At 39.5% G+C, this 16,058-nt stretch overlaps 3 protein-coding genes, 1 long non-coding RNA gene and 2 other non-coding genes across 10 annotated transcripts; 5 read left to right on the forward strand and 1 right to left on the reverse strand.

Moving 5' to 3' along the window:
• The first annotated feature begins 458 nt into the window (after positions 1–458).
• On the forward strand, positions 459–3,077 carry LOC137728800 (tubulin alpha chain). Its single transcript, XM_068467570.2, has 3 exons — positions 459–822; positions 1,548–2,153; positions 2,255–3,077. Exons 1-3 carry the CDS (start codon positions 730–732, stop codon positions 2,906–2,908), a joined length of 1,353 nt encoding a protein of 450 aa, XP_068323671.1. The 5' UTR covers positions 459–729; the 3' UTR covers positions 2,909–3,077.
• Positions 1,336–1,443, forward strand: LOC137730393 (small nucleolar RNA snoR99). Its single transcript, XR_011068153.1, has one exon. It is a non-coding gene; the product is annotated as a small nucleolar RNA snoR99 (small nucleolar RNA).
• A 3,543-nt stretch (positions 3,078–6,620) lies between the features above and the next one.
• On the forward strand, positions 6,621–8,877 carry LOC137730064 (uncharacterized). Of its 5 annotated transcripts, XR_011068081.2 has the most exons (3): positions 6,668–7,239; positions 7,738–7,804; positions 8,644–8,877. It is a non-coding gene; the product is annotated as an uncharacterized LOC137730064 (long non-coding RNA). The 5 variants fall into 5 exon arrangements; XR_015952590.1 differs by having other exon boundaries at positions 6,621–7,454; positions 7,723–8,877; XR_015952591.1 differs by having other exon boundaries at positions 6,621–7,454; positions 7,738–8,877.
• A 916-nt stretch (positions 8,878–9,793) lies between these two features.
• On the forward strand, positions 9,794–12,736 carry LOC137729284 (tubulin alpha chain). Its single transcript, XM_068468160.2, has 3 exons — positions 9,794–10,162; positions 11,141–11,746; positions 11,848–12,736. The coding sequence occupies exons 1-3, from the start codon at positions 10,070–10,072 to the stop codon at positions 12,499–12,501; spliced, it is 1,353 nt and encodes a 450-aa protein (XP_068324261.1). The 5' UTR covers positions 9,794–10,069; the 3' UTR covers positions 12,502–12,736.
• LOC148693597 (small nucleolar RNA snoR99) lies at positions 10,867–10,974 on the forward strand. Its single transcript, XR_015952810.1, has one exon. It is a non-coding gene; the product is annotated as a small nucleolar RNA snoR99 (small nucleolar RNA).
• A 394-nt stretch (positions 12,737–13,130) lies between the features above and the next one.
• On the reverse strand, positions 13,131–15,817 carry LOC137729285 (uncharacterized). Its single transcript, XM_068468163.2, has 4 exons — positions 15,350–15,817; positions 14,666–14,889; positions 14,236–14,343; positions 13,131–13,498 (listed from the first exon to the last, which is right to left on the reverse strand). Exons 1-4 carry the CDS (start codon positions 15,561–15,563, stop codon positions 13,376–13,378), a joined length of 669 nt encoding a protein of 222 aa, XP_068324264.1. The 5' UTR covers positions 15,564–15,817; the 3' UTR covers positions 13,131–13,375.
• Between the last annotated feature and the right edge of the window lie 241 nt (positions 15,818–16,058).

A 16,058-nucleotide genomic window follows, 5' to 3' on the forward strand; every position in this document is an offset into this window, starting at 1 on the left:
TCATAAACTTTTCATTAAGTTCCCTATTTACAATCCCAAAGGTAAAGGTAATCCATAGTTGTCAGTGACACAAACTTGTATGCGGTGGTTGGATTTGGGGTCCCGGGATTGCTTTAGTTTTGCGCATAAAATTGGGCAAGTTTTATGGGCAAGGACATTTATGCTGCCGCACAAAGGTTTTCCAAGTTCATATATTTTTTTATTCTCGTGTAATACTTTTTTTTCTTCACATATTCTCTTACTATTTGTGACCCACAAGCTTCAATTAGTAACCAAATACGTATGAGTCGAACTGTAAATCGGGCAGTTTTATTTAGATGAAAGCATAAGAACTCAATTTTAGTTTTGCCTCAAATAATATCATTTGTTTAACAAAAAAAAAAAAAAAAAAAAAAAAAAACAATAAGATTGAAAAGCCAACCGCGGTTAAAAGAGGGTGGTTAAGCCAGACTAGCACCACACCAAAGACAGCCAACCACTCAATCATGGCCGTCGGTTCCCTCCCCAATCGTAAGCAACCCTTACCCCACCTCTGGTTAAATTTCTTATCTCCCCCATCTGCTCCTTCGCATTTCCACGTATAAATACCTCCCGCAAATCCCCCCATCAGATATCGTCAGAAAACAGAGGGGGTTTCAGAAGGCGTCTTAATAAACGCTTTCGACTCTTCTTCTTGTTTGTGAGAGCCTCTCTTTCTTCGGTTTCGTTTCGCGGTTTCGATCGGCAAAGATGAGGGAGTGCATTTCGATCCACATCGGTCAGGCTGGTATCCAGGTCGGCAATGCCTGTTGGGAGCTTTACTGTCTTGAGCATGGCATTCAGGTATCCTCTCTTTCTCTCGCTCTCGCTCTACATTTATCTATCGATTTTGTTCGCATGCACATTTGCATTTTCGATTTGTGATTTGTTCGGTTTCGGATAGATCTGTGACTATTGCGCTCTGATTATTTGTGATGTTATCAGCATTTGACTCAGTTATCGATCAGATTGGTGTTTTCTGACCATCGGAGACACCTAGAAATGTTAATTTTGATTTGTATGCGAAAATTAATGTTATTGGTGTTGTCAAATCATTTGATTTTCCTTGGATTTATGATTCAGTGCTGTTGTTATTGACCGAAAAATTGCATATTCTGAAAATTCGGAGTTTGAGTAGTAATTATTTTTTAATTCAACCGATTTTGTTATGTTTGATGTTATTTTCAGTACTTTGTGCTTTTATTGAAATGTGATGGTGAAATCGTCAATGGATTGATTGCCACTTATTGTTTTGAAATATTGTCTCATTTGGTTTTGTAATTGGGACTTTACGTCTGCCCGTTAGCAGTGGTTTGAGTGCTATTGGGATGAACAGGTCCCTCAAATTAATCTACGTCCATCCTATTCACTTTGTCAGCTTTTTTTCTTCTTGTGTCTTGCTGATCATTTTTGGATGGAATAGGTTAATTCTTTTAACTGCGCTTTGTTTTGAAAATTTGTTACGAGTCGATGTGAATGCTTTGAATTTGTTATTGAGCTGTTTGTTAATTTTCTGTCTTCTTTTACAGCCTGATGGCCAAATGCCTAGTGACAAGACCATTGGTGGAGGTGATGATGCCTTCAACACCTTCTTCAGTGAAACTGGAGCTGGCAAGCATGTGCCTCGCGCTGTTTTTGTTGATCTTGAGCCCACTGTTATTGATGAAGTGAGGACTGGAACTTACCGCCAGCTCTTCCACCCTGAGCAACTTATTAGTGGCAAAGAAGATGCTGCCAACAACTTTGCCCGTGGTCATTACACCATTGGCAAGGAGATTGTTGATCTCTGCTTAGACCGCATCCGTAAACTTGCTGACAACTGTACTGGGCTTCAAGGGTTCCTTGTTTTCAACGCTGTTGGTGGAGGAACCGGCTCTGGTCTTGGGTCCCTTCTTTTGGAGCGTCTCTCTGTTGACTATGGAAAGAAGTCAAAGCTTGGTTTCACTGTGTATCCATCTCCACAGGTTTCTACATCTGTGGTTGAGCCCTACAACAGTGTCCTCTCAACCCACTCCCTCCTGGAACACACCGATGTTGCAGTTCTCCTTGACAACGAGGCTATCTATGATATCTGCAGGCGCTCTCTTGACATTGAGCGACCCACCTACACCAACCTCAACCGCCTTGTGTCTCAGGTACACAACTATCTGGTTTAAAAGTTCGAAGACAGAATTCAGATCACATTGATTTGTACAAAGTGGATTGTTACTAAATTTCATTTCTGTTTTGTTTTCAGGTCATTTCCTCTTTGACTGCTTCTCTGAGGTTTGATGGTGCCCTTAATGTGGACGTGACTGAATTCCAGACCAACTTGGTCCCATACCCCAGAATCCACTTTATGCTTTCCTCATATGCACCAGTCATCTCTGCGGAGAAGGCGTACCATGAACAACTCTCTGTGGCTGAAATCACCAACAGTGCCTTCGAGCCCTCATCCATGATGGCAAAGTGTGACCCCCGCCACGGCAAATATATGGCCTGCTGTCTGATGTACCGTGGTGACGTTGTACCCAAGGATGTGAATGCTGCTGTAGCCACCATCAAGACCAAGCGTACCATTCAGTTCGTGGACTGGTGCCCTACTGGATTCAAGTGCGGCATCAACTACCAGCCACCTACTGTCGTCCCAGGAGGCGACCTTGCCAAGGTGCAGAGGGCTGTGTGCATGATCTCTAACTCGACCAGTGTTGCTGAGGTGTTCTCTAGAATTGACCACAAGTTTGATCTCATGTATGCCAAGCGTGCCTTTGTGCACTGGTATGTGGGTGAGGGTATGGAGGAAGGAGAGTTCTCTGAAGCCCGTGAGGACCTTGCTGCCCTTGAGAAGGATTATGAAGAAGTTGGTGCCGAGTCCGCTGAAGGCGAGGATGATGGAGAAGACGAGTACTGAGCGTCTTGAATTGAAGTTTCTATGGGTTGTCATTTTTCTAGTCTTGTGTGTCATCATTTGTTGGTTTGCCCAGAAGACCTTGTGTTTTAATGGCTGCAGCTCTGTTGAAAACTATGTTTTGTTTTTGCCTACTTGATTTGCAATGCGAAATAGGACTAAATTTGAACTAGCTTTGCCGATTGAGGACCGTTGGACCAGCTATGCTGTCCAACTACTTGAACAAGCGACTCGAAGATGGCACGAGAGGCCGAAAGGTTCAGTTGCTTATGTATCGTTTGGCAGCGTAGCGGAACTCGAAGGTGAACAAATGCAGGAGCTGGCTTGGGGCTTGAGGAGGAGCAAAAGTAGTTTCTTGTGGGTGGTAATCAATGAATACCGATGATGTTTACTCATTCAGTACAAAAATTTTGCAGGAACCATTACAGATTTTGAACTTTTGAATTTTTTTTTTAATTTTCCTGAGAAATTTTTCTCTAATTTCAATTAAATCTGAATGAGTTGATATACTCACTTCATTGCAAATTTTCATAGTTTCTGTCAAAGTCAACTGATATCGATACATTTCAATAAATTGGCATATTGATATTTTAAGCAGTGGCTACAACCAAATAATGAATTATGCAACAAATTAATATGAGCTCGTTGATAGAGCTTGAACATACAAAACTGGCTTGTAAAAGGAGGGGAGTCATCGTAAATACAGGTGGTCACCATGACGATAAGAAAGTTTAGGGTATTTTTTATAATAATATGATATATTTACAAACCACGTAATAAACCAACCGTAATAAATTTAATATCAAAGTTGGCATCTAAAAAAGTTGAATTTAAAAATCTCGGTCTGACCCACAAGTGGAGGGTAATGTGTCCTCTCTAGGTTTTTTTTATTTTACTTTTTTTTATTTTTTTAGTGAAGAACGGGGAGTATAACCAAAGAGAAAACTACAAAACAACAGCAAAATGAGTTGGAGGGACTTCAACGGCATCATTTATGAGAGCTGGTCTAATCCAAATGGGAGACCCATCAAATAAAGAATGCAAATATCTATATTAAACTCCAATTAGCCAACTGATCCGCCACAATATTCTTCTCTTTATAAATGTGTCTCGACTCACACCTCCTTCATCGTCTCATCATTAATCTGCAGCTATGCATAAATGTGTCCAGAGGAAGGAAATTATCAACTTGGGTTCGCTTTAACAACATAACAATAGGCTAGGAGTCCATTTCGAAGATCAGTAGCATCCTTATCAAAAGCAAGTTGTAAACCAAAGTATAAACTCCATAATCCAGCATCACAAACCTGCCCTTGTCCCAAATTTACAGCAAAGCCTCTTAACCGGTCGCCATTATGATCTTTCAGTACGCCACCAACCCCAATTCGAGTGGAATTTGTCCTTCTAGATCCATCCACGTTTAGCTTGCACCAACATACATCAGGATCATCCCCAAGAAAGTGAAATTTGTCTCTTGACAGGTTCAACGGAAGACTTTACAAAAGCCACATCTCTCACAATGATCGCTTTTGGATGCATAACCATGAAAAAATTGACATAAAAATCTGCATGTTTCTCCCTTTCCAAATACACCAACAAGTAAAAGGGAAAAGATTACACCAAGCACCCCCTTTGAACTCACTTTAAGATTTGCCAGCAACCAAGCCTTAAAATAAAGATTTTGGGCATTCCTCAGTTGCCTTGAGTATTAGAGCAATGAATCCAATTGTTCCGCAACAAGTATTACAAGAAGAATTAGAAGTTAAATGTCTTCTAACTCGCTGCTTGTTAGAAAGCAATCTCCCTTTACTCATCAACCAAAGAAAAGCTTTTAGTAAAATCTCAGCAAGAGTCAGGCAAATCCTCTCCATCAAAGACCAGATTATAAGCTGACTTAACATTCAAAGCTCCATTAGAAACACCTCTCCAAATAATTTTATCCATACTTGCACCAGTAGTACCATCAGGCTGACACATGACTTTTTGAACCATATCCTCTAGCAACACGTCTCTGAGCTTCTCAAGATCCCCACCAACCATTACTTAAAAAATCTGAGACAACACAATCTTGTCAGAAATGAGACAAAACTAGCCTGATTAGGACTAATCAGATGAGGTAAGAGAGGTCTAATTCTAGCAACAATGATTTTAAAGATCACTTTATAAAGAGTGCAGTGCAATAAAGACTGATAGGCCTAAAATTCAACATCTTTTGAGGATTATCAATTTTAGGTACCAATGTTATCAGAAACTGTTTAGCCCAGCAAGCAATCTCCTTAAGTGAACAACCTTCCATACAATTTCAAAAATATCATTAGCGCATATATTCCACTGACCTTGATAAAAGCAAGCAGGAAAACCATCAATACTTAGAGCTTTAAGGCCTCCAATATTAAAGAGGCTTTTAAGAGCTTCAAGGTCAGCATCATGCATATCAGGCAAAACGTTAGGAAGAGATTCCATTTGCTTAGACTTATGCCCATGCAAAAAAATAGTTTGAAACTACTCCACAGCCAACCTTTTCAGATCAGAAGACTCCGATATCCAAGCACCTTGGTTGTTAATAAGCTCCTCAATGCTATTTCTTCTTCTGCTTACAACAGTAGTGAGATGAAAAAGCTTTGTACTACGATCACCTTCTTGAAGCCACCTCAATCGAGACTTTTGATACCAAAATATAGCCTCCTCACTCAGAACTTCATTATATTCAGAAATTAACTCATCCTCCAATTTAGAAAGAAATAAATTAGGGTCACGACACAAAGCTTTCTGAATCCCATAAATTCTTGCTAGAAGTCTGCGCTTTCTCAGTTTCAGATGACCAAAGCCTTGAATATTCCTCTTCTTAAGCGGTTCAACAAGAGCACAAGTATTATCTACAACAGAACCTCCACCAGCATTACATTTAAGAATTCTACTGACCTCCCATTGAAGACAATGTTCTTTTAGGGACTTGAAGACCCCCTTGAAGCTTCTAAAAGAGTTCTCAAGAGTGGTGGTGAAGACCCTAAGGATCTCTCATTGGATATGCTCATAAAGTTTCTATACCAGCAAAGTCCTTTTAAGTTTTTCCAATTTGAAATCTTTCTATTTGGGCCAATTTCTAAAAATTTTGTACATTTATATTTGACTGATTTTTTTTCTAATTGCTAGTGATGATATCAACTCATAAAACTGTATGTGATCATTTTAAGTATCGGTGATTTTCAATAGAAATGATATAAAAGTGATTTATGCACACTCATTTTTTTTTTCTGTACGCATTCCTTTTTTTTTTACTATGAACAAAATAAACAGAAGCACAAGCACGTAGAAGTAGAAAAACGTACACAAATCATTTTCCAGTGATATATGCCAAAGTTTTGCCCCAATATTTCTTTTACATAAGCAATTGCTGGAATATGAGAAATTCGATATAAGACCTCGAATATAGAGATAATTAACCATGCCAATTCTCATAGTTAAATTCATTTATAAATTAAAATAAAAACAATAAATCAAGAAAAAAAAAAACAAAAGAATTCAGGGGATTTTACCTTTGAAAATTCATGGGCCCTGGCAGTCATTGATCATGTGACGACCATTTCCTAATTTTCTATGTAATTTCTACCTAAGTATGTGAATTGTCATTTCTGTTTTTGTTATCAAAGTGACATGGACGTGATTTCAGCTTTAAATTATTTTCTCACTATCGTAATTAAACTACATACGCTTTTATGGGTGTATGCTAATTTTATCAATGTTAGAAACACTATTTCGGATAGATTTTCTGTTTTGCTTTTATTGTGGGAAATCTGTAAAAGCCTATCCTTTGTTCTTTTTAAATTGGACCCGTGCCCCCGCTTTCACTCACAACCAATCCTTTTTCCTAATTTCCCTAACCAATCAGATCCTCTCCCACTCTCTTTCTACCCAACCAGAAACCACTCAATCTCTCTCTCTCTCTCTTCTCTCTCTCCCCGTAAGCCTCTTTCACTCTCTTCTCTCTGCAAGAATAAGGACCTTTACCAATCTTCACAGATCAACCTTGAAAATACCACCATCGTGATCCTCTTGACCTCACAATCACAACCATACCAACTGTTTTTCAATTTGACGAGTTTTGACCCATTGACTAGGAAGCTCCGACTCGATGGTTTTTGTATCGACGTGATCGCGGCCAAGTTACCAAGTTTTGAAGGTCGTGGAAGCATTCACGTAACTCCTTAAAGTCCCTAGACTAGTTTTGGTGAAGTGTTGACATTGAAACAAGCACGTTCAAGGAGTTAACTTTTTGGTCGAGACGTTCGAGCTATTTTCAGGCCATTTTCCATCAACTTTTGGACTTTTGGAAGGTATAACGTTGTTCTACTCTTCATAAGCTTCAAATCCATAAAAATTTCATGAAAAATGGTTGCGAATTGAGCAAGATATAAAGGTTTGAAAATTTCCTAGAAACTGGCGAGTTTTTCCACTTTCCGGTGAAACCAGATGGCGGCGGACGACGAGGCTCACCGGAGAAGACAAGGAATATTCTGTCAAAGTTGACGGAATATTCTAACAGTGTTAGGTAACACGATTAACTTCTGTTAAGGTTTCAACAGAATATTCCTGGTGCTGTTAGTCACACGGACCGCACGTGCTGCTCGTGGCCGGCGCATGTGGGCATGCCTTGGCAGGCTCGTGAGGGCATGTCCAGTGTCCAAAAATTATTCTGAAAATTTTGTAGGTCCATGACGTCGAGTAGATCATTTCGTATATTTAAACCCTAGGTTTGAGCAAACTATGGGGGTTTTATTTAAGTTTCCATCTATGTGTTATTAACCTAATTTATTTAGTAATTTCACATATAGGGGAGACTTACCCCAAGGACGTACATGGGCACGCAAGGCTAGGAGGTTACGATCCTACGACTTACTAGTGAGTGGGCATTTTGTTTTCATATATTTACGTATATACGCTATAGTTTCCGTAAACGTTTTAAATGAATTATGCATGTTATGCCATGACTTTCATATTTCAAAATGCTATATTATGTTTTGGGTTTTTACTCAATATCATGGCATACCCATATGCATTTTACTTGCACTTGATTGTTGTGAATGATTTGAAATGCTAAGGTGAGCGTGGGACGTGCAGGTAAGTTCAGGTAAGGTTATGTGTTTGATTTAATGATTGAGACTTATTGGCATGCATATCTATAATTTGTTCATCATTGCTACACCCTAGGTGAATGCTTAGCCCGAGGCCAGGCTAGACTTCATGTGTATGTTCACCCCCCGGCACTGCACGCTCGCCTTGGATCCAAGTAGGTGTTAGCTTGTCGTACAGACTACAATAGGTGGTTTCGACTCGATGGTGACTGCGCCTAGTGCAAGCTTCACGTGATCGTAGTACTATAGCTTTATTATCAAACCTAGCTTGTTGTATAGACTGCACTAGGCATTTTCGACTCAATGTGTTAACATAGATGGATGAGTGATAGGTGCAGTCGTACATGTCACATTAGGTGACTCCGACTGACATGTTAGTATAGATTATAGCACATAATCATATCTATACTGTTGTTGAGAATATCTATTGTGGCATACTTCTGGACTTACATTTGGCATGCTTTTGATTTTCATACTTATACGTAGTATCATTTTCTGCAAACTATACTTGTTTTACAATGAGGGGTTAGTATGATTGAAAAATAAATGGATTTTATAAACATTTATTTTTGTGCCCACTCACCCTTTTGTTTTTCACCCATCCAGGTCTTAATTAGCTGATTTATCTCTGTGGCATACGAGGAAGAGCTGGTGGTTCTGACATATCTCATCTTAACTTAGGAACTTAAACTTATCTCCAGTTGTGTAATATGTACTTCTCTCGTTCGACTGCTTTACCCATATGTTAGCTATGCTTTGAATATTTGTAGTTATGGGTTGTAACCACTACTGCGCACTCACATTATTAGTTAGTTAAATTCTAGTTTCAGTTTTACTTTATTCACAATTTTCTTACATCACTCGCACTTTTGGTTACGTCACCTTCACGTGACGGCCATCACGCCTTGATTCCGGTCGGGGTGTGTCAGATCCGGCCCAATTTCAACGTTATATAATCCATTCAGTCGTCAAAAATCAATTTTAAAAAAGACGTAAATGTTAAAATGGCCCTGAGTTTAACACTTCCGACCAATTTAATCCCTATGTTTGACTCAATTAATCAATGTGCTCCTTTTCCATCCAATTATCGTAAAAAATTTACAAACATGTTTCAAATTGATAAAAGAAAGAATAAATTAAGAAAATAAAATACAAACTATAAAAGAATTAAGAAAAAAATAAAAAAATAAAAATTCAACGATAACAATTGAAACCCTCCCGCTTCTTACTTTTTCCTAATCCTAGCCACCACCATCATCAAATCCATCCAAAGCAACACTCTAGCCACCATGAATCGCTCCATAACTACTCATCCTATACGTCGACGTTGCTCTCCTTATTCTGCTCCCCTACGCCAACCTATACAACCCCAGTTTGAGTCATCTTTGCTTCCACCACCTTCGTAGAATTGATTTGCACCTCTTCTCCTCCCTTGTGGATCTCTATTCCCCACTCCACATTCGTGGTTAGAGATGTTACCTTGAGTTTTTAATCTAAATTTTTATTTTATTTTATTTCAAATGTTACGATGAACTTTTCATATTTCTTAGATAACTAGAGTTTTTAATAATTTAAAATAAAACATTAAATATTACATTAATAAAATTGACCAAATTGGTTAATTGTTTAAAACATAAGGACCAAATCGACTAAATTGAAAATACGAGAATTAAATCGACGGAACATGTAAAACTCAAAAATCATTTTCACATTTAAGCCTTTAAAAATCCAAAAAGTAGGATAGAAAAGCCAACCGGGGTTAGAAGAGGTGGTTAAGCCAGACCAGCACCACATAAAAGACAGCCCACCACTAAATCCTGGCCGTCCGTTCCCTCCCCAACCACCTCTGGTTAAATTTCGCATCTCCTCCTTCGCATTTCCGCCTATAAATACCTCCCCGAGATCCCCCCATCAGATCTCATCATAAAGCAGAGGGTTTCACAGAGGGCGTCTTAATAAACGCTTTCGGCTCTTCTTGTTTGTTTACAGCCTCTCGTTCTTCGGTTTCGTTTCGCGGTTTCGATCGACAAAGATGAGGGAGTGCATTTCGATCCACATCGGTCAGGCTGGTATCCAGGTCGGCAATGCCTGCTGGGAGCTTTACTGCCTTGAGCATGGCATCCAGGTATCCTCTCTCTCTACATTTATCTATCGGTTTTGTTCATATGCAGATTTGCATTTCCGATCTGTGATTTGTTTGGTTTCTGATAGATCTGTGACTATTATGCTGCGATTCTTCGTGATTTGTATTGGATCTGTGTTTTTATCTGCATTTGACTCAGTTACCAATCAGATCTGTGCTTTTTGAGAATCGATGCACCTAGAAATGTTGATTTTGATTTGTATGCGAAATTAATGTTATTAGTGTTGTCAAATCATTTGATTCTCCTTGGATCTATGATTCAGTGCTGTTGTTTTTGACAGACAAATTGCATATTCTGAAAAATTCGGAGTTCGAGTTGTAATTATCTTTTAATTGAACCGATTTTGTTCCTCAGATTGTTTTTTTATGTTATTTCCTATATTTTGTGCTCTTATTGTAATGTGATGGTGAAATCGTATCCAAAGGCTTGTTTCTCAAGAACACTCTCGGTGGCCGCGTAAGAGCTTTTGCCCGTCGCCGGGTTTGACAGCTCATGCTGCTTTTATCCTTACTTGGATGTCTGAGATTTAAAGTCTTTGTTATGTTTCTTCGTTTTCTTCACCGTTTAAAAAAAAATTATTTTATTGAAAACAGACTGGATTGATTACCATTTATGATTTTGAAATATTGTCTCGTTTGGCTTTGTAATTTGGGACTTTACGTCTGCCCCGTTAGCAGTGGTTTGAGTGCTATCGGGATGAACAGGTTCCTCAAATTAATCTACCCCCATCCTTTTCACATTGTCAGCTTTTTTTCTTCTTGTGTCTTGCTGATCATTTTTGGATGGGATAGATTAATTCTTTTAACAATGCTTTGTTTTGGTGGTTCTTGTTTTGAAAATTTGTTACGAGTCGATGTTTCATTAGCATTTAAAGATAGTAACTCTTGGAATTTGGAATTTTCTTGTGTTTTTTTACTTGATATGTGGATTAGTTGCTAATTTTTTGTGTTCTTGTACAGCCTGATGGCCAAATGCCTAGTGACAAGACCGTCGGTGGAGGTGATGATGCCTTCAACACCTTCTTTAGTGAAACTGGAGCTGGAAAGCATGTGCCTCGCGCTGTGTTTGTTGATCTTGAGCCCACTGTCATTGATGAAGTGAGGACCGGAACTTACCGCCAGCTCTTCCACCCTGAGCAACTCATTAGTGGCAAGGAAGATGCTGCCAACAACTTCGCCCGTGGTCACTACACCATCGGCAAGGAGATTGTTGATCTCTGCTTGGACCGCATCCGTAAACTTGCTGACAACTGCACTGGGCTTCAAGGGTTCCTTGTTTTCAATGCTGTTGGTGGAGGAACTGGCTCTGGTCTTGGGTCCCTTCTTTTGGAGCGTCTCTCTGTTGACTATGGAAAGAAGTCGAAGCTTGGTTTCACTGTGTATCCATCTCCCCAGGTTTCTACATCTGTGGTTGAGCCCTACAACAGTGTCCTCTCAACCCACTCCCTCCTGGAACACACCGATGTTGCAGTGCTCCTTGACAACGAGGCTATCTATGATATCTGCAGGCGCTCTCTTGACATTGAGCGACCAACCTACACCAACCTCAACCGCCTCGTGTCTCAGGTACAGAACTATCTGGTTTAAAATTTTGAAGACAGAACTTAGATCACATTGATTTGTACGGAGTGGATTGTTACTAAATTATGTTTCTGTTTTGTTTTCAGGTCATTTCCTCTTTGACTGCTTCTCTGAGGTTCGATGGTGCACTTAATGTCGACGTGACTGAATTCCAGACCAACTTGGTCCCATACCCCAGAATCCACTTTATGCTTTCCTCATATGCACCAGTCATCTCTGCAGAGAAGGCGTACCATGAACAACTCTCTGTGGCTGAAATCACCAACAGTGCCTTCGAGCCCTCATCCATGATGGCAAAGTGTGATCCCCGCCATGGCAAATACATGGCCTGCTGTCTGATGTACCGTGGTGACGTTGTACCCAAGGATGTGAATGCTGCTGTTGCGACCATCAAGACCAAGCGTACCATTCAGTTTGTGGACTGGTGCCCTACTGGATTCAAGTGCGGTATCAACTACCAGCCACCTACTGTTGTCCCGGGAGGCGACCTTGCCAAGGTGCAGAGGGCCGTGTGCATGATCTCCAACTCGACCAGTGTTGCTGAGGTGTTCTCCCGAATTGACCACAAGTTTGACCTTATGTATGCCAAGCGTGCCTTTGTGCACTGGTATGTGGGTGAGGGTATGGAGGAAGGAGAGTTCTCTGAAGCCCGTGAGGATCTTGCTGCCCTCGAGAAGGATTATGAAGAAGTTGGTGCTGAGGCTGATGAAGGCGAGGACGATGGTGAAGACGAGTACTAAACGTTTCAAACTGAAGTTTCTATTGTTTGTTATTGTTCTAGTCTGAGTGTTGCCGTTTGTTATTGTAGTCCGAGTGTTGCCGTTTGTTATTGTAGTCCGAGTGTTATCGTTTGTTGGTTTGCCCATAAGACCTTGTGTTGTAATGGCTTCAGCTCTGTTGAAAACTATGTTTTGTGCTTGCCTACTTCTTTTGCAATGTGAGTTGGATTAGTATATGATATTTTGCTATTGCCAATGTTTATTTCGTACAATAACTTCTCCCTTTGGTGCCATTGTCGGACTTCTGTCGTGCAAAGTTTGCTGGAAAATTGTTTGTTCCACGAGGGTTCCTTTTATTCGACATGAAAGAAAGGACCAAAATGTTCAAACAATGGAATACCCATCCATGCCAATGACCTCAACACGAGTCGCTTCGCTTACAGAGATGACTCAAGTTCCAACTGAAGAGTGAGCGACGGTGTGGCTGAGTTTGACGCTAACGGCTGCTTGAAACGATCCGGTGACTGTTATCGGAGGTTTTCCCAAGAAATGCTCGTGCAAAATAGATTTCTTACTTTCATATGACAAGCATTCACATACAGCACCAATTTACAGAAATTTAGGTTATTTTGTATACGTTGTTCATAACGAAACTTCAAGTGGGAAATTACTATAAATTAAAACCATTGTTCATAAAAATGGAACGCGACATTGTTCAAGGGCATTAACCAGAACAGCATCGCATGCGATCATAGAGATTGGAGACGGAAATAAAAAGAAAACCAAGTTATTTATAAGTTTGAGATTTATACAGAGAAAGAATAAACAAGAGGCAAGAAACTAGTTGGCCGAAACCTGTATTTGGAGTCTGTAAGTTATGTGAAAGACTTGCGCTTCACTTTACACGCGGTGCTATTTGAGAAATCCTTTCATCTTCCAGAAGTTCGTATGGATCAATGTATTGGAGTGCTGATATCTGAGAACTGCTTCCGTCATGGACAAAAGTTGATCCAAAGTACTGCCCAAGAAGATTGGAGGATCAATATCTTACACTTAATACAATGTAAACACTAACTTCTCTCTTGCTCACACACACACGCTGACACGTAAACATGACAAGTGGCACGAAATTCGGGAAATTTATGCTTCCAGAAAAAAGAACAAAAACCATAATAATGCGCTCAAAAGTTCAAAAGATGATCAGGATTCGCTTTCATAACCAATTTTTTTTTCCGTATTATCACCATAGAATATGTTCAATTTATATACATAGTTGAAATATGCGTTCCTATCTACACAGGTAATGATTTCACCAAACATGCATCTACCTTCAAGAAACCTTAATGTTATATGAGAGCAGTCAGCAACGTGTTTCGTGTGCCAAACAGGGGAATAACATGTCAGACGATAATTTTTTTCCTACACCTTAACAGCTTAAACTCCTAAGAATAATGGTAAACTACAAAAACATTAACTTAGTATCAGAATGAAGATTCTAAGTTCGAATCCTTACAACTGTCATCGCCATCTCTACTGAATTCTACAAGTTGAGCTCCTCGGTGATAAGGAAACGCTCCTTCACATCCTAACTTAGGTTTAGGGAATAATGGTAGACTAACAAAAATTTAACAATAACGAAGCAAACTGCCTACTAAGGGTGAAGGATTGGCATTTGTAATAATACACATTCAGATGTCTGGATGGAAAGCAAGATTAAAATTATGAACAAATTTAAGGCCAAGGAAGAGAGTTTACCAAGTAGAGAGCAGAGAAGAGTGCTACAGTTATGAGGATCAATGGCCAAAACCCCAAGAAGAACGACCCTCCAATCGTCAGCAAGAGTCTGGCCCGAGGGATTAACCCCTGAAAACAGATGAAGAAGTTATGCACATAAAATTTTCGCAAGTTTATTGTCACATGCACAAAGCAAGACCATTTCAGTAAATAGGGGAGGTGAATTGTGCTGAAGCTAAATACGTAGTTTTGACACTTGGCGCAGCTCATCTCATGAATACACCAAGAACCAATTGCCATTTCTTAAAACTATTATACCAACGGTTACTGTAAACGTAAGATATGATGTGCCAAAGTTTCACATTAGATTGATTTTACAATCACCTAAAACAGCCATTTCCATAGAAAATTACAAGAAACAAAACCAATAACGAAATAAAAGTGATTCAACCTCGAGGCCTTCGCTGTTCAATTGCATCGACCGCTCCCTTTGATTTGCTAGGCTTTTCTCAATTTCGGTTGAGACCGCATTTCTAGCTGAGAAACCTCTATCTTCATTCCTCATCTCATCGTTCATTCCGTAATCGGTCCTCTCTCTTTCCTCAAGCAAAGAAGTGGGATTCATACCCCTCCTCCTTAATTCCTTCATAAACAGCGACTCAGGCGGTTCTTCACCTGAAACATACACTTCAAACTCAGGAACATATAGATGCAACTTGCAACCATTCCCTTGAAGTTGTAGTTATCTCCTCAGAAATACCGTACAAATTCCATCTTTGTGCTTAATTTACCAGAATTAGTTTCTCAGTTTTAACTACCCAGTAATTAACCAACCTTTTCCCAAGTAAAATTAAAGTGACCATTAGTTTTTCACTTATAAACATTAAAAACATAGACAATATAAACTTCTTCATACAAAACAAAGAAACCCATATTTCAAAACAACTCCTTTGTATGCAACCGAGTTCGAATCTCCCTTCTCGCAGGTTATAGATTAGCTTAAAGTAGAATATCGCTTGTATCAGAACAACTCCCCAAAATATCAACAAACCCCAACCTTCACATGCTAAATAAGAACCAGAAAATAATTTAAAAGAAAAAAAAAAAAACAGAAAAAGAATTTTGAAGAGCCCACCATTGCTTTTGCTGTCAGATTCTTGAGCTTTGCAGCAGACCCCAAATCTCCTCCTATCTCTCAATAGATATCCAGACCCCCTGTATCCTGACAACCTGATTAAACATTTCCTGGACTGATTTTCCGAGAAAACCCGGCTGGATTTTCCGGGAAAATTCGACTGGGAAACTGGGATTGAAGAGAGAGGGGACTTCAACATTTGAATAGACGCCATTCTCAATGAAAAAATAATCTCATTTCACTTCGCTTCCGATGGCTAAAAGAAAGAAGAAGAAAAAGAAGTGATTATTTTTTTAGGACGAAGGCTTTGTGCAGAGAATCAGAGGTGAGCAAGCAAGTGGTGACAAGATGTACTGGTGTATTTTAGCGGCAGAGAGGTGTTGGCGGCTAACTTGCGCGGGAAATGGCGTGGTTACGTGGTCTGCTAAGTGTGGCTGAAACTTGCGGCCAGAGAGACTGACGTTATTCAACATTATACTTTTCCCCTTTGGTGTATTTATTCTTCTTTTTTTGTTTTGGCCAATTTGGGGAGAAACGATGATAATTTTTCGGTTAATTTGTCTCAAATTATTTTTTACTTAGCTAGTAAAATCAAGAGCAATGACGTTTTAATCGAATCAATACAGTAATTGTTATTTTTTGTATCGCAAAGCGATAACGTTAGTAAGTTAGACTACTAGTTATTAGAAGAAAGAATAATTAGTGGAGG

The sequence above is a fragment of the Pyrus communis genome, chromosome 10 (genome assembly GCF_041283825.1).
Source record: "Pyrus communis isolate YQ-2024b chromosome 10, ASM4128382v1, whole genome shotgun sequence".
Taxonomy (NCBI): domain Eukaryota; kingdom Viridiplantae; phylum Streptophyta; class Magnoliopsida; order Rosales; family Rosaceae; genus Pyrus; species Pyrus communis.

What these genes read in the sequence shown, in the direction of transcription:
- LOC137729285 (XM_068468163.2), bottom strand. Translation starts at nt 15,563, where the DNA reads ATGGCGTCTATTCAAATGTTGAAGTCCCCTCTCTCTTCAATCCCAGTT. An exon ending in ATCTGACAGCAAAAGCAATG is followed by an intron (nt 14,890 to 15,349) that starts GTGGGCTCTTCA and finishes TGTATGTTTCAG; the next exon opens with GTGAAGAACCGCCTGAGTCG. An exon ending in TCTTCTCTGCTCTCTACTTG is followed by an intron (nt 13,499 to 14,235) that starts GTAAACTCTCTT and finishes CTTCTTGGGCAG; the next exon opens with TACTTTGGATCAACTTTTGT.
- LOC137728800 (XM_068467570.2), top strand. Translation starts at nt 730, where the DNA reads ATGAGGGAGTGCATTTCGATCCACATCGGTCAGGCTGGTATCCAGGTC. An exon ending in GTCTTGAGCATGGCATTCAG is followed by an intron (nt 823 to 1,547) that starts GTATCCTCTCTT and finishes CTTCTTTTACAG; the next exon opens with CCTGATGGCCAAATGCCTAG. An exon ending in TCAACCGCCTTGTGTCTCAG is followed by an intron (nt 2,154 to 2,254) that starts GTACACAACTAT and finishes TTTTGTTTTCAG; the next exon opens with GTCATTTCCTCTTTGACTGC.
- LOC137729284 (XM_068468160.2), top strand. Translation starts at nt 10,070, where the DNA reads ATGAGGGAGTGCATTTCGATCCACATCGGTCAGGCTGGTATCCAGGTC. An exon ending in GCCTTGAGCATGGCATCCAG is followed by an intron (nt 10,163 to 11,140) that starts GTATCCTCTCTC and finishes GTTCTTGTACAG; the next exon opens with CCTGATGGCCAAATGCCTAG. An exon ending in TCAACCGCCTCGTGTCTCAG is followed by an intron (nt 11,747 to 11,847) that starts GTACAGAACTAT and finishes TTTTGTTTTCAG; the next exon opens with GTCATTTCCTCTTTGACTGC.